This window comes from Ceratosolen solmsi, unplaced genomic scaffold (genome assembly GCF_000503995.2).
Source record: "Ceratosolen solmsi marchali unplaced genomic scaffold, CerSol_1.0 scaffold26, whole genome shotgun sequence".
Lineage (NCBI taxonomy): Eukaryota > Metazoa > Arthropoda > Insecta > Hymenoptera > Agaonidae > Ceratosolen > Ceratosolen solmsi.
This window is the reverse complement of record NW_011948442.1, coordinates 1,459,333-1,474,025: the sequence shown is the minus strand read 5'-3', so window position 1 is coordinate 1,474,025 and position 14,693 is coordinate 1,459,333. Positions and strand designations below refer to the sequence as shown.

The 14,693-nt window shown below is 21.2% G+C and overlaps 2 protein-coding genes across 2 annotated transcripts; both read right to left on the bottom strand.

Moving 5' to 3' along the window:
• Positions 1-601: 601 nt before the first annotated feature.
• On the bottom strand, positions 602-3,564 carry RpS6 (ribosomal protein S6). Its single transcript, XM_011504048.1, has 5 exons — positions 3,436-3,564; positions 2,114-2,318; positions 1,684-1,829; positions 928-1,128; positions 602-841 (listed from the first exon to the last, which is right to left on the bottom strand). Exons 1-5 carry the CDS (start codon positions 3,439-3,441, stop codon positions 644-646), a joined length of 756 nt encoding a protein of 251 aa, XP_011502350.1. The 5' UTR covers positions 3,442-3,564; the 3' UTR covers positions 602-643.
• Positions 3,565-8,305: 4,741 nt separating this feature from the next.
• Positions 8,306-14,029, bottom strand: temp (protein prenyltransferase alpha subunit repeat-containing protein tempura). Its single transcript, XM_011504096.1, has 4 exons — positions 14,000-14,029; positions 13,677-13,763; positions 8,757-9,851; positions 8,306-8,339 (listed from the first exon to the last, which is right to left on the bottom strand). The coding sequence occupies exons 2-4, from the start codon at positions 13,751-13,753 to the stop codon at positions 8,306-8,308; spliced, it is 1,206 nt and encodes a 401-aa protein (XP_011502398.1). The 5' UTR covers positions 13,754-13,763; positions 14,000-14,029.
• Between the last annotated feature and the right edge of the window lie 664 nt (positions 14,030-14,693).

Here is a 14,693-nt window from a genome sequence, read left to right as displayed (position 1 = left end):
TTCACATTCGAAATGTTATAGAATTCAATTATTTGATTTTGCCTAAATTTTTATATACACATAAATGTATTTTATTCAATATTCTTATAAAGTATATAAAAAAACAAGATATTTTTTATTTGTAATATAAGTCAATCTTTGTATAACTTTACTTATAAAATTGGAGAACTGTACTAAAAGTAACATATTTAATGTAAATTCTTAAAAATTTTTTAAATATTTAAAACCCCAAAATTTGTAAAATTTTAACTTCATAGCGAATCAACCAAGTGGTTTTTCCTTTTTAAAACTTATGCTTATAGTATACTTACGTTCTTAATTTAATTAAGAGTATTAGTAATCAATCCAAAATCTTTTTCTACATAATTTTAAAAATATACTATATAATGTATAAGTTCTATTCTATTATTAATTATATAATTACGAATGTATCCATGAATTAAAATTTAGAATTTCATTTACTATTTTCTATATACTGCTAATAATTTGAATTTTAAATTATATTTTTTGTTGTAAAATAGTTGAATTTATAACGATAAAATTAATATACGATTGAGAAAAATCTGCATTATATTATTGAGGAAAGAAATTTAACAAGGAATAACAGATCATCATCTTTATTTGATACATGATATATGTTAGTTTATTTGACTGCAACAGCTACTGATTGATTTGAAGATTTAGAGTCACGTAATGAAGCGCTACGTTTTCGCTTAAGTTCTTCTTGTCGTCTTGCTTTTGCTTCTTTTTGTCTTTGAGCTAAAAGCTTGGCATATTCTGCAGCCTGTTCTTTTCGAGCTAAACAGCGTCTTTTCTTTAGAGCTACTCTATGTCTTTTTCTCTAAAAATATATAAGTAGTTACATTATAGTATATATATAGAAATATTTATGGAGCATATTGGAATAACATTATTTAAGCACATTACTTGTAAAGTGACTGGAGTAATAACACGTTGAATTTTGGGTGCCTTGAAGCGTTCTTTTTTACCTTCTTTTTGCACTGGTCGTTTAACAACAAATCGTCGAACATCATCTTGTTTTGTTAGGTTAAAGAGTTTGCGAATTTTACTTGCTCGTTTAGGTCCCAAGCGACGAGGAATATTTGTATCGGTAAGCCCAGGAATATCCTTAAAATATATAAAAAATCGTTATAATAATTTATTTCTTATAGTAATTTAAAATAATTTATTATCTAAAATAAAAATGCTGTTTGCAAACACATTTAAAAAAATGAATAAAATTTTGTAAACAGTTACTTTTGTAAAATAAATTTAAGAACAATATTCTAAAAATTAAACAAAACATATTTCTAGCACAAAATCAAAAAATTTTTTTTATTTTTTACAATTGTAATAAAAACTATAAATAAATCTGATTTTTCACTATACTACTCACAATCAAGACATTATATAGAGTTTGAAATATCGGAGCCAAATAATTTTATGATTTTAGATTCACATTCATATCTTAATTTAATAAATATATTTTATGAATAATTAATAGTAAGATTTAAAAATTATTCAAATTTTAAAGAATTCAATATTTCTCATAATTATAGTTATTTTTATTGATTTAAATAATCCACAACTTGTCTAAATAAGGCAATTATGTTACATCTAATGTATAGTACTTTAGTGTTACTGAATATATACAATATGAAAATAATATTTATCTGATTATACCTGTTCCCCCTTTTTTACAATTACGAGGGCTAAAACTGACAAATTAGCATCAACAATACATCCACGTACAGATTTACGTTTTCGTTCGCCATCACGACGTGGTCTGTAACAAGAATGATCCTTTGAAAGAAGTAATCTAACTCGACCTATAATAAAAAATTATAATTTAGTTAATATATGTAAATAAAATAATTTATACTTGTCAAGACTGATTTATTATATATTACAAAAATTATACAATAAACCATTTAAAATGTTTTTGTTTAATTTAATTTATATACATTACTTGAAATAAGGTAAAAGATTAAATTTTTTGTCAAATTATTTTTATATTTCGTATACTTGAGCAATTACAAATAAGATCATTCTTACATTACATATGTACAACATTTACTTAAAAATTAATAATAAAATATGAAAATATAAATACCATTAGTTAAAACACCTTGTTTCATTGGAAATCCTTGCTTATCATTACCTCCAGCAACACGGACTATATATCCTTTCCATTCATCACCTAAAGAATCAGCTTCAACTTCAGCACCCATACGTTTTTCATAAAATATTCTTAATTTGTGTTCATCTGCAATTTCAAAAAGTTTTTGACATCCAGTTGCTGGATAAGATACGTTCAGCTAAAAATGAAATAAATTTTTTATTTATACATTATATTACTATTTATTTCTCTAATGAGAATATTTCTCTCATTAAATTAAAAATTATAATTGCTTATAAATTATAGTAGATATATACTATTTTCTAACTTATATTTAGTTTTATTTTACAATTAGATACACAGCAATATATTGAAACTGTTTACTATCCATTTTAATTATAAATCTATAATTAATAATTTCAAAATTATATCAAATATATATTAAATTAAAAATGATAATCTTATATTCTTGATATATAAATTTGTTAATTTTGAATATACTTAAATTTAAGAATTATATAAAAAACATATTATATTATATATCACTATGTTTATGTTAATTGAATATCTTTTTAATTTTTTTTAATAAGAAACGTTAATAAATATAAAAATTATAATTATACTTTTAGATATTCTAAATCTTAAATATTCTTTTTTACACATAAAAATAAGTTAGTTGCAATTATTTTTATATTATGCAAATATAACTGAAATTAAATATTGAAGAAATTCAATGAAAAGCATTTTCTATAATCAATAAATTTACAATTTTACTCATTTTTTATACAATTTAAATATAATTTTATGTAACACTTTTATAATTTTTGTTGGTCTTTAAAGAAATGTAATATTAAAAGACTAATAAAAATAAACTTAATTATTATACTATATATTTTACTGTAAGATTAAAAAATAATTCAATAATCTCATCCTAAATATACCAATACAATTATTTACCAATATAAATTTACTAGAATTAATATTGTATTATAATATAGTTCATTTATTAAAAAACGTCTATCTTTTATCTAAAGAACTTTCAAAATAAATTTAAACTATTAACATTTCGAAATAGTAACATTACAATCGCATACCTTATAAAAATTAATGAAACATTTCTAATATTAAAAAACTTTAAATAAATTACTTAAAAAGAACAATTATACAAATGAATTAAAAAAACTAACCAATAAATACATATTAGAAATTAGAAATATTTATAAATGTAAGATTATTTATAAAAACGCATTTATTATGAAAGTTACGAAATGCATTATATTATTTATATGATGTATAAGATATTTTATGATTTTTACCTTCATTCTGTATGATTTCAAGCTATCTTATAATATAGCACGTTGACAGAGTTCTCAAGCTTACAATTAAACCAATTATATCCCGTTGAGCAGTAAATCTTACATGCGCAGTAGACGTTTTAGTTCAGAGTCCGTAAAAATCACATGTAGATAGCTACAAAATTAATATTTATATGTAATAAAATGTATTATATAAAGTCAAATATATTACGATATTTTGGTTCAGTATATATCACAATGGAATTTCATACAATGTATAAGATACATTGTGTATTATATGAAAAGAGTTTATATTATACAAATCTCAATAATAATAAAAATTAATTTTCTTTAAAAATTTTTGACTAAATAAAAGAAATTAATTTAATTGCTTATTATTATTTATTATGTTCAATCTCCAATAATTATATTTCCGAACATTTAAAAGTACCAAAGAATTTAACTTTATAATGAAAGTTGCAAAAAGGCATGCTACTAATATTGTTCATAAAATTTTATAGTAAATATTTAAAATAAAAAATAAATAATTTTAAATCACACAATAAAATATTCTGAATTTTACATAAATCGAAAATGAATTTTAAAAGTATTATTTTATTTTGCTTTTTCATTTTGATTACAAATTTACGTATTACTGATGGAGTATCTCGTATGAAATATTTAAATTAAATTTATTGTAATATATTTTAAAAAGTTTCTAAAACGTACCTGTAAAATATTTAGTTACTTCAATTGTCCTAAATAGTAAGTATATAACAAATATAAATTAAGTATACTTTTGATTTTGATATAATGGAAAATTTGTAAATAATATTGAAGTATACTAATATCGATATGATCATAACATATATTTGATTTTTATTTCTTGTATAATTATTATTTTTACATTTTCAATCCATATTTTATAATTAAACGAACAATTAGATAGTGCAATTCTAGTTTGTTACATATGTATATATGCATCTACATAATGTCTTCAAATTATATCTATTGTAAAGAAAATATAATTTTTATAATCTAATATTAACCAGATATAATATGAATATTAAGTATCTTGAAGGTTTAATTTCAAAACATGATTGTTCACACTGTTCATTTTGGTAATAACAGAAAATAAATTAAAAAAAATATATTCAATTATTAGTCCTTGTAAGTACAAAAACTTGCCATTAATTTTGTAAGAAATATAAATATTGAGTATACTACCTTTTCATAACTATTAAAGGACTACATAACTACTATAAAATGTCATACATTATCAAAATTGAATAATCACTGAAATTTTATTAACTGAGAATTCAATAATTTTTTAATTCAATAGATGATAGAAAGTTTTATTCTATCTTTTCAATAGTTTAAATTAAAGTAATAAAAATTAATAATAAAAACAAATTACGTAATTAAAATAATATAAACATAGATGAAAAATATGACCAATTAATAGTTAGACTAGATAAAATAAAAGATTAATTTCGTATTATTTGAAATCAGTCTGGAAGTAGTTCATATAATTTGGTTATACATGAAATGAATTACAAGTATTTTTATTTGAAATACTGCTTATGTCAATTATGTCAATTAAAAAGTCTATTGTGTATTCTAATTATAACTAGGTACATAATTTAATGTTTGATACGATATCTCTACTGTTTTTCAGTTAAATTATTTAATCATCAATGAATGTATTGAAATTTAATTCTTTCGATATAATTAATATAATTTACTAATTTTATGACTTGAATTAATAAAAGTAATTATCAATTAATTTATGTACGCAATAAATAATTTATCAGACTGAAATTTTTACATGGTAATATATTAAGAGTTTTTTTTTAAATCCACACAATTTATGCATATATATTTTTACGTACAAATGTATATACAATAAATATTATCAAGAAAAGAATAATGAAGATATAGTTTGAAATTGTATATCTATTTGTCATCATCAAATATTTCTATATTTCACTGTTATATATTACACGTGATTAATTCAAAATTGTTCGTTTAATACTGTAATATTCTTTTATGCATTATATTATATGTATTATATCCCGTGTAATATTAATTTTTTCATTTTGATAATGCTTTGATTTATTCGATATGTTAAAAAAATTATTAGTAATTTTTTATCCTAATTTTAGAGTCGTAACATTATTAGAAACGAATAATTAATCACTATATTGAAACATTTAATGCTTCTAACAATATTAATTAATTTTATTTAAAATTATTTATTATTTATTAATACATATTGTTTTTTATACCTATTATATTTTTCTTTTATCTGTTTTTATATGTGCAAGAAAATCATTGTAACTTGAATAATTAATAGTTAATATTTTATATTTAATTATATTAATTGATTTTGTTTTATTATATTGGGATATTATATTTTCACTGAGTTTTCCATTGTCTTTATTCAATTGGTCATCTCTATGCTAGAATTATAAATTTACTTTCTATAGACATTTGTATTTTAAAATTTATTTCATTAAACAATATATTTTATTTATCTTTGATTATGTTTGCAGTATTATTCTTTTTATTTTTATTTTGAAAGCAGTTTTAAAGCACTTCATATAATACGAACTATATACAATATACCTACGAATAAAGTGTTATTAAGTGTATATTAAGTATTAATTTGAATATTATGAAATATACAAACCGATGAATACGATATATTTTAATTTGAAATAATGAGATAATTTTCTACTATGAAGGTATTTTAAGGTATACAAATTACTTATGTTACGTTTAAAAAATACAAATCATCTAACGCTTAAAACAGAACGCAGATTGTAATAGTTTCACTTTCTAGGTTATTTAAAAAGATTGCAAGTTCTATCTAGTTTATACATATAATTATTTTGATTGAAAGGATAACAAATATATTCAATTATTATAATTAAACTTGGTTATCGTAACTTAAATATTAATTAAATTATCATTACAATCACTACAAACTACAATTATCTATTAATTTATTATTCTGCTATTAAATTTGTCGTTTATATTATTGATTATTTCGTTTTATCTGATGATTTAGTTGGGATTACCGTCCACTGATAGTAACAACTTATACTTTCACAGTGTTCCTACACATACAATCATAATTTTCTTTTGTTTCTTAACAAGAAAAATATTTGAATTCACACTTCACATTTGAAATTCGCGGTTTTTCTTTGGTAGCTCTAGCAGACCATCTTACTTTGAAGAAAAATTTGCTTTTTACATTTTGCGATTGGCAAATCTTTTTTTATTTATTAAATTTTATTCACGAGATATCGATAGTTTATTTATGTTCATCGCCAAGAAATTTATTGTTTGGTATGTTTACTATTCAGATATATGTGATAATACATTTATTACTGTATGTATTATTACTAAGTAATAAAAAATTTTAAATGCTTTTACTATAGAAGCAGACTAATTAACCATCATATAAAAACTATTTTTTAAATAAAAATGAATTCATACATGGCCGTTAACGAGGATTATACAACATTGAACTATAGAATTTTTTGCTTTTCTTGGCCGTTACAACAAATTATTTTCTCTTATTAAAGATAGGACTTGATTTATATGTTTACATACGCACAACTATTATGCAAGGATAAACATATATACTTATGACATACACGCTAGAGTTCATAATATTAAAATACAGATACAGGGTTTAGATAGAATATAAAAAAATTATATTTGCTTGAATAAAAAAATTTTTTTTTTAACAAAATTATTAATATTTTATATATAATTAAACTAGTAAATTTGATAGATTTGATATACTGCACTTATTAGGATATGAAATATATGCATCGGTATATAAATGGAAAAGAAAATAACTTTATTAATAAACGGAACATGCTTATTAAATTTTTATATCGTAGGGAGCCTAAAAATCCAATTTTTATGACTATCAATTATTAAATAAAAGTTGATAAAAAATTGAAGAAACTTATTTTTGTATCAATGCAAAAATTATAAACTAATATAAGATTTCAATTTTTTAAAAATATATTTTTAAATATAATATCAAAATAATTAAGAAAATACGGACATTTAATTATAGAAGATACATAGCAATTAAAATAAGTCATTTCCTACTTTTAATCGTGTCAGTTGGCTTGTATTGAATCGAAGAAAATTTAACTTTTTCCAATTTTAGAAACTCAAGAGGGGAGTGGAAAGCTGATACTATAGTTTTTAATCAAATTTAACTTGGCTGAATTGTACACCAAAATTTTTTATGGTTCTAAGAATAATGTATTGAAAAACATCTAATGTATTTCCAAAACAATAATTTTAAATCTCTTCTAGAAAATCCGAATTAATAGTTTTTCTACAGTTTTAATTATATCTCATAAATTTGTTTAATATAGCATCCAAAGTTAACTGAATACACTAACTTTTCTGAATATTGTTGATCTTTCAATGATATAATATTTAAACAAAAAATTGCAAATTTCTTAATTTATCACTAGTACAAATATGAATATACAAGTATGCAATGTTGCTAATAGATAATACAATGTTGCTAATAGATACGTCTGCAAACGTTTATTTTTTCTTTATTTTAGGAAATATACAAAATTAAAATATTTAATAAATTCATTACATGAAAATATAAATATTTTTTATTCACATACCTAGATATATTAATGTATATATTAAAAATTAACTCTACATATTTTACACATATATTTGTGGGTAAAAATCTCTTTATTCTACTCAATAGTATTAAAAAGTATCTATTATTGTTTATAATATAGTCTGCTAGCACATATATTTATAATTTTTATATTATTTTATTCTTTATAACATGGTATAGTAATTTGCAATGCTTACAATACATCAATAGAATTTATCTTGCACAGTATGGTTTAATAAAACTGATTCTGTAGATATTTTATTAAGAAAGTAGATTACAATGAAATCCAGTAGAAGTGTAAATTTTTCAAATTAATTCCAGTAAATAAAAAAGTATTTTTTAAATTTATTTATTTGTTCTAATCAATATATTAATACATACAAGTTTTGGTCAATCAATGTTGTATATTTTATCCTATTTATAAATTCCTCTTTAATATTGACATTAAAGTTAATCGTATAGAGTGTATATTTTTATTTCTTTCAATAAACTCTATTTTATAAATTAAATAAATATGCGTTATTACAATGTATTCCACATATCTGTAGATGATAAAATAATGTTGGTTACCAATAAAATTAAGAATAAGCTTTAAGAATGAAATTTAATGTAAATAAGAAAATTAAAAAATTTTTTAGCTAAATTATTTTGATGTATTCCATACCGTTTTGCAACATCTATTAAATCTTTATTTTGCATTTTTAATGCAATTTCTAATAAGCTTTTAGATATATTTGTAGTTGCAACTGTAGAATTTAGATTTTCAATTTTATACAAAAAAAAATTTGTATAAGAATTATTTAAAGCAAGAAGAGAGGATACAAGAAAACGTCGATGATACCATAAAGTTTCATGTCCTGAAAATGTCTGAAGTAACTTCGTATTTATAATACAATCTTCAACCCAATATGAAAGATTAATCAATGTTTGTTCGAAGGTCACTTCAGAATATTTTGTAAAATTCACTCCATGTAATAAATTTAAAATGTTTTCATAAGAGTTAGTATGTAGAAAAACATTATTATAATCATGTAATGCATTCTGAACAAATTTAATAATAATATCTCGACGTTTTTCTAAAACATTTGAACATATTTTTGTCTGATCATATCGTCGCTTACGTAAAAGTAATCTTTTCAATAAAAATTGACGATAATCATATCCACTGTAATCTGAAACATGAGAATTACACCAACTCGTAGACTCTTCCCATTCTTTATCTAAAAGACTACCAAATACACTGATACATACAGTCTCAAACATTGAAATAATATATTTCCGATGATTCCATGCATGGCAATTATTTGAATATCTATTTGCTGCCATAGAAGAAATTTGAATTTCGTTACGAAATAATAATTCTATTTTATGTATCGCATCTTGATTTTTAAAAAGTAATAATTTCAAAATCCAACGCCGGTATGAAAAAGCTTCAAAGCATTTTGCTTTATAGTAAAGTACAATATTTACAAATCGCAGTTCTTCCATAGGATCAAGTTTACCATTTCGAATAAATTGTCTTCTCATATTCCAAAAAGTTAAAATATCTGGATTTAATAAAAGTGCTCCTAAAAGCCATTTTGAAATTACAGTTGAATGTTCCCGGCGACATTGATTTAATCTTAAATCAAATAAACGATTATAAACATAACAAAAAAGAGGTCGAATACACCATGATGCAAGTCCCAAGGAATTATTGTCATGCAGTACAGGCGATTTATTTTGATTATCTTCCACTGGAATAATTTCAAAGCTGGTTCTAAAATTGAAAATTATTTATAAGTGCATATAAAGAACATATAAAATATCGAAATGTATTTTTTCTTAACGAATTTTCATTAACTATATTAGTAAAAAAGATAATTTCAACAAAATTCATGTTGTAAATTAAACGTTTAAAGAAATTAAAATATATATTTTATATTATTTCTTATTAATAGTTCACAAATATTTTAAGATTAAATTAAATTATTTACTATATTGGGATAAGATGTGCAATAAGTTGAATTAAAATAAAGACAAAGCTATAAAAATTTCATGTTTATTATTTTTATTCTAAAAAAAACATTTTTAGTTAGGTCAAATATTAATAATAAAGAATTAATTTAATTAACAGTTTTATATTATAGATTATATTGATGGTATTAAGATTTTTCGACAGTTTCACGAACCTTACGTATAAGATGTTTACTCAGAAACTTTTGATGTCATATGAACGCATCACGAGACCAATTATGGTAATGCTGAAAAATTAGTCGTAGTGATAAAGATGTTTATCTTTTTAACTTGTTTTATTATTAAGTAAATTATTGTATTAGAAGGTATAAAATAGTATCAATTGTTATCTTTATGTACATATCATCTAGTATGGTGCAATAGAAGTAGAAAGCTGGCGCATTGGAGTTGACAACATATAATAAGAGTTTGTAATCAGATTGAAACTCATTGAAACAGTGATATTTTGATTATTTTTTAATGATTTCAATGTTCGTGTATTTATTTTGTTTCACATTTGCGCAATTCTAATATCATTCCAGTTTTTAAATTGTTCTCAAATTTTATAAAATTTTAGTAATTTTACTAATCAGCTGATTTGTATTTACATAAGTGATCATACAGTAATTTCATAGAAGCAATGTGAAAAATAATGTATAATTAAGAAGAATGCTTATGAAAGATATGCTTTAGAAAAAACGGTTACTTATTGATAATTCAATAATTTAAAATATGATATGTAAGCACTGATAATACATGTTCGATCTAAAACTTGAAATATCAATTTTAAAAATTTCAAAATAATTTTCTTACTTAAAAAAAATATGCAAAACTATCTTGAAATGAAAAATAATTTAGTTAAATCTGTGTATTTATTCATGTATCTACAAAGATAAAGCAATACCGAATTTATTAGAAGATACTTTAATAATCTGCTTTCGTATTTTCAGATTTCATTATTGATAACTATTAACTATTTAAACATACCAATTGGTTTTTCGTGAATAGAATTATCTTAATTAATAATTTGTAATATACATTTTTTGTAGAATTGTAGGCTTTTTATAAATTTTACTATATGAAATATGTCAAAATTTTAGAAAATTACTATTTTTAAAAGACACTATATTTAAAATAAAATTAAGTTTATTTCATTGTTGGTTCTGAAACTTTTATACCATATAAATATAAATTGACTGTACGCGAATTCAATATATAGAACGTAATTTTTAAATAGTTTCTATTAAGCAGTATATAGAAAATCTTTTAAAAGCGATGAGAAATGATTTCATTGAAAGCACTTTAAAAAGTACTTTACTTAATTTGCACCAATTAGATTTTGTAATATTACGTAAAAGCATGTACATTGTTCAATAAAAATAAACTGGAGATTCTCTTTGTATAAAATATTACATATAAATCTCTTGATTAAAATATATCTTAACAGTAATTACAACTCTTTTTTATTACAATTTGATAAAACAGTAATATAGAATTACGGATTATTGGTCTGATGAATATTAAAACTATAATATACTATAATATATATCTATTATAGTATTATATAGTATATAATCTATATAGCACCTGATATAAGTATTAATTTAATATTAATATTTAAATATTACAGTTACCCTAATTACAGTAAAGTAAATGAAAATCAGATAAGTAGATTTTTTGTAAAGTTTTTATTAATTTATTCTATCCATTTATTTATGTAAAACATATATAATGATAAAACTTGTTTTGAAACATTACTTTTATATATAACAGAATTTAAAAGCTTTGTTTAAAATTGAAAATATAATCAAATAAAATTATGATGAAATTAGAATACAGTTAATTATTAATAAAGAATTGTCATAGATTCATATTCAATTATATATATATATATATATTATTTTATATATAACTCCAATTTCAACCATTGTAATAATAGTTATAAGATACCTGGTTGGAGGATCTTTAAGAAAATAGTGAGTTGAAAATAAAATAAGGAGAAATTATGAAGAAACGAGAGTTCAATTGTTTTGATTACCAAACTATAAACAAAATTAAGATTTATACTATGTCACTGCTTAAATAATATAAGAGATGAAGCATTCTAATATTATGTTTTTTTTATGATTATACAAGCAAAATAAATATTATATATGTGTGTAAGTGAAGACAATAGGTCGAAGTGTAAAAAACGTGATAACAATCATTCATAGATAATAAAAGAGGGAAAGAATTTAGAATCCTTGAACGAACTGACTACTCAGATGCATCAAACAGCGTTTTAAGCTTTTGATGAAACTGCTGTATGTTTTCTTACTAAATATTAATATTAAGTATGTAAGGTAATACATTATAGGAGAAATAGCAGAGGGATAAGTGATTAATAATAAAGTCATACAACGTTTTTAATTACAATGATAGAAGAGAAGCTGTTATGGATATAGAAATGAACCTAGATGAGAATTTGGTAAAATATCTGAAACAGAGGCACTTTGTGTCTATGATTTACAAGTTGGACTCAAATTTTGTTAATTATAATACAATTAAAGATATTTCACAATGGATTAAAAAACACAATTAATTATTATTTTTTTTATCTACTCGAATGATAAAAATATATCTAATCTTCAATCGATGTTTCAACTTTTTATCATATTAATATTCGACTCTGTTAATAAATTTTTGTGTTTAATAATATTAGTCAAATATTACACTTACTCAAGTTAAATTAATTATATATGTATTCTTCACATATGTATCTATTATTTTTCTTATTCTTCTATAAGTAAAAAAGTATTTTAATCTTTTAGGTACGTTTGTGGTTTTCAAAATTTATAAATCTGGTTGCCTAAGCATTCAACAAAGTTCTTGTTTTATTAAAGAAAATAAATTATTTTATTATATAATATTAAAATTTTCTTGTATTTATTTGTGTTCAATTTTGTAAAAAATAAAATTTAATAACACTTTGAGATGAATAGATGATACATAATCTGTTCACATTTATAAAAATTAATTGTTTATTAACTATATATATAACTTTGAATTGATATAAAGTATATCGATTGTATTAATATTAGTTATTTAATGATTGAAAAAATAGACTAAATATATAAAAATTACAATTTTTACAAATATTATAATTTACAATAATTTACAAAGTTATCTTTCATACATTTCTGATATATAAAAAAATATTATTTGATAAAAAGTACTATTAATAATCATAAGAACAATTATATTTAATCTTTAATTTTTAAATCAAATAAAAAAATGAACAATTATAATTTTGTTCCTGCATATATTTTCATATATTACAATTAATTATGGATTCATAATAAACATTAAGAAATTAATATAAAAATTCATTTTAAAACCATTTTGGTGTTTTAAAATTGATGGAATTTTAAATAGCTACTTTAAATATTATACCGAAGTTAATAATTACAAGTTTTACTTTTCAGGTACAAATTATTATACAGAGAAACCACATTATAATGAATTTATATAATATATATTTATTTTATACACAGAATATTAAATTTTATCATTAATGATGGTCAAAATGTATTAAACTTAAAATACTCACAAATCTATATCTTTCTTGAAGATATTTTCAACATCAGACAATATTTTCTCAGCGGCAGGAAAAACGTCCTCTTGCATTGTTTTAAATCTAAATTATAAAATATTTGTTTTGATGTTTTACTTTAACAATTTCATTATTTCTGGGTTATTTAATAAAAATAGTTTTAAAAATACTATATAAAAATACTTAATTCCAAAATCTTGTCTGTATATTTTAGAGTCATATAACCTCTAACATACTTTTAAAAAAAGCTCTTTTATGATCTAATTACAATCAATCAATCAGAGTTTTTTTTAATAAAGCTTTACATATAATTTATTTACGTTTATCTATCTTTATTCTTATCAAAATTCTTAATATCTGCTCGTATTATTATCTATCTATATATATATATATATATATATATATATATGACTTTTCAGATAAGAATATATTAACATTTGTCACTAAATCATGTACAACACACTTGCCAAATGCAATGTGAGAAGTTACCATATTACTTTCTAACACTATTCATTACGAAATATGAGTAATATATTTATTACAACGCTATTTATAATGATCTTTAAAAAGTAATGACTAAAGTATTGTTGAAAAAAAATGTTATGTTTGTTATATTAATTATAATATAATAGATAAATAAAAATTATTGTATTGATATTTAGATTAAAATTATATGAAAGACAAAAATAAAAACACACAATTATTAAATATATTACAATCATCTAAATTTAGTTTAGAACAGAAGTTTCTTTTTAATTTTTATTTTATTTATTGTTTTTAGTTTTAATATTTATTTATATAAATTTTATATGAATAAATATTAAATTGGGTATTTCTTGTTTCTATTTAAATACTGTACAAAATGTCGTTCCGACTTGTTTTATCAAGGCCGGTTCGACGGATACAATTTGATGCCGATAACAACTCAGAGACCACGGGTGTTGTGTGGTAGCGATGACAGGTCACAAGTGGAAGGGATATTATAATAATACAATAATAAATGGCTGAAGGTAT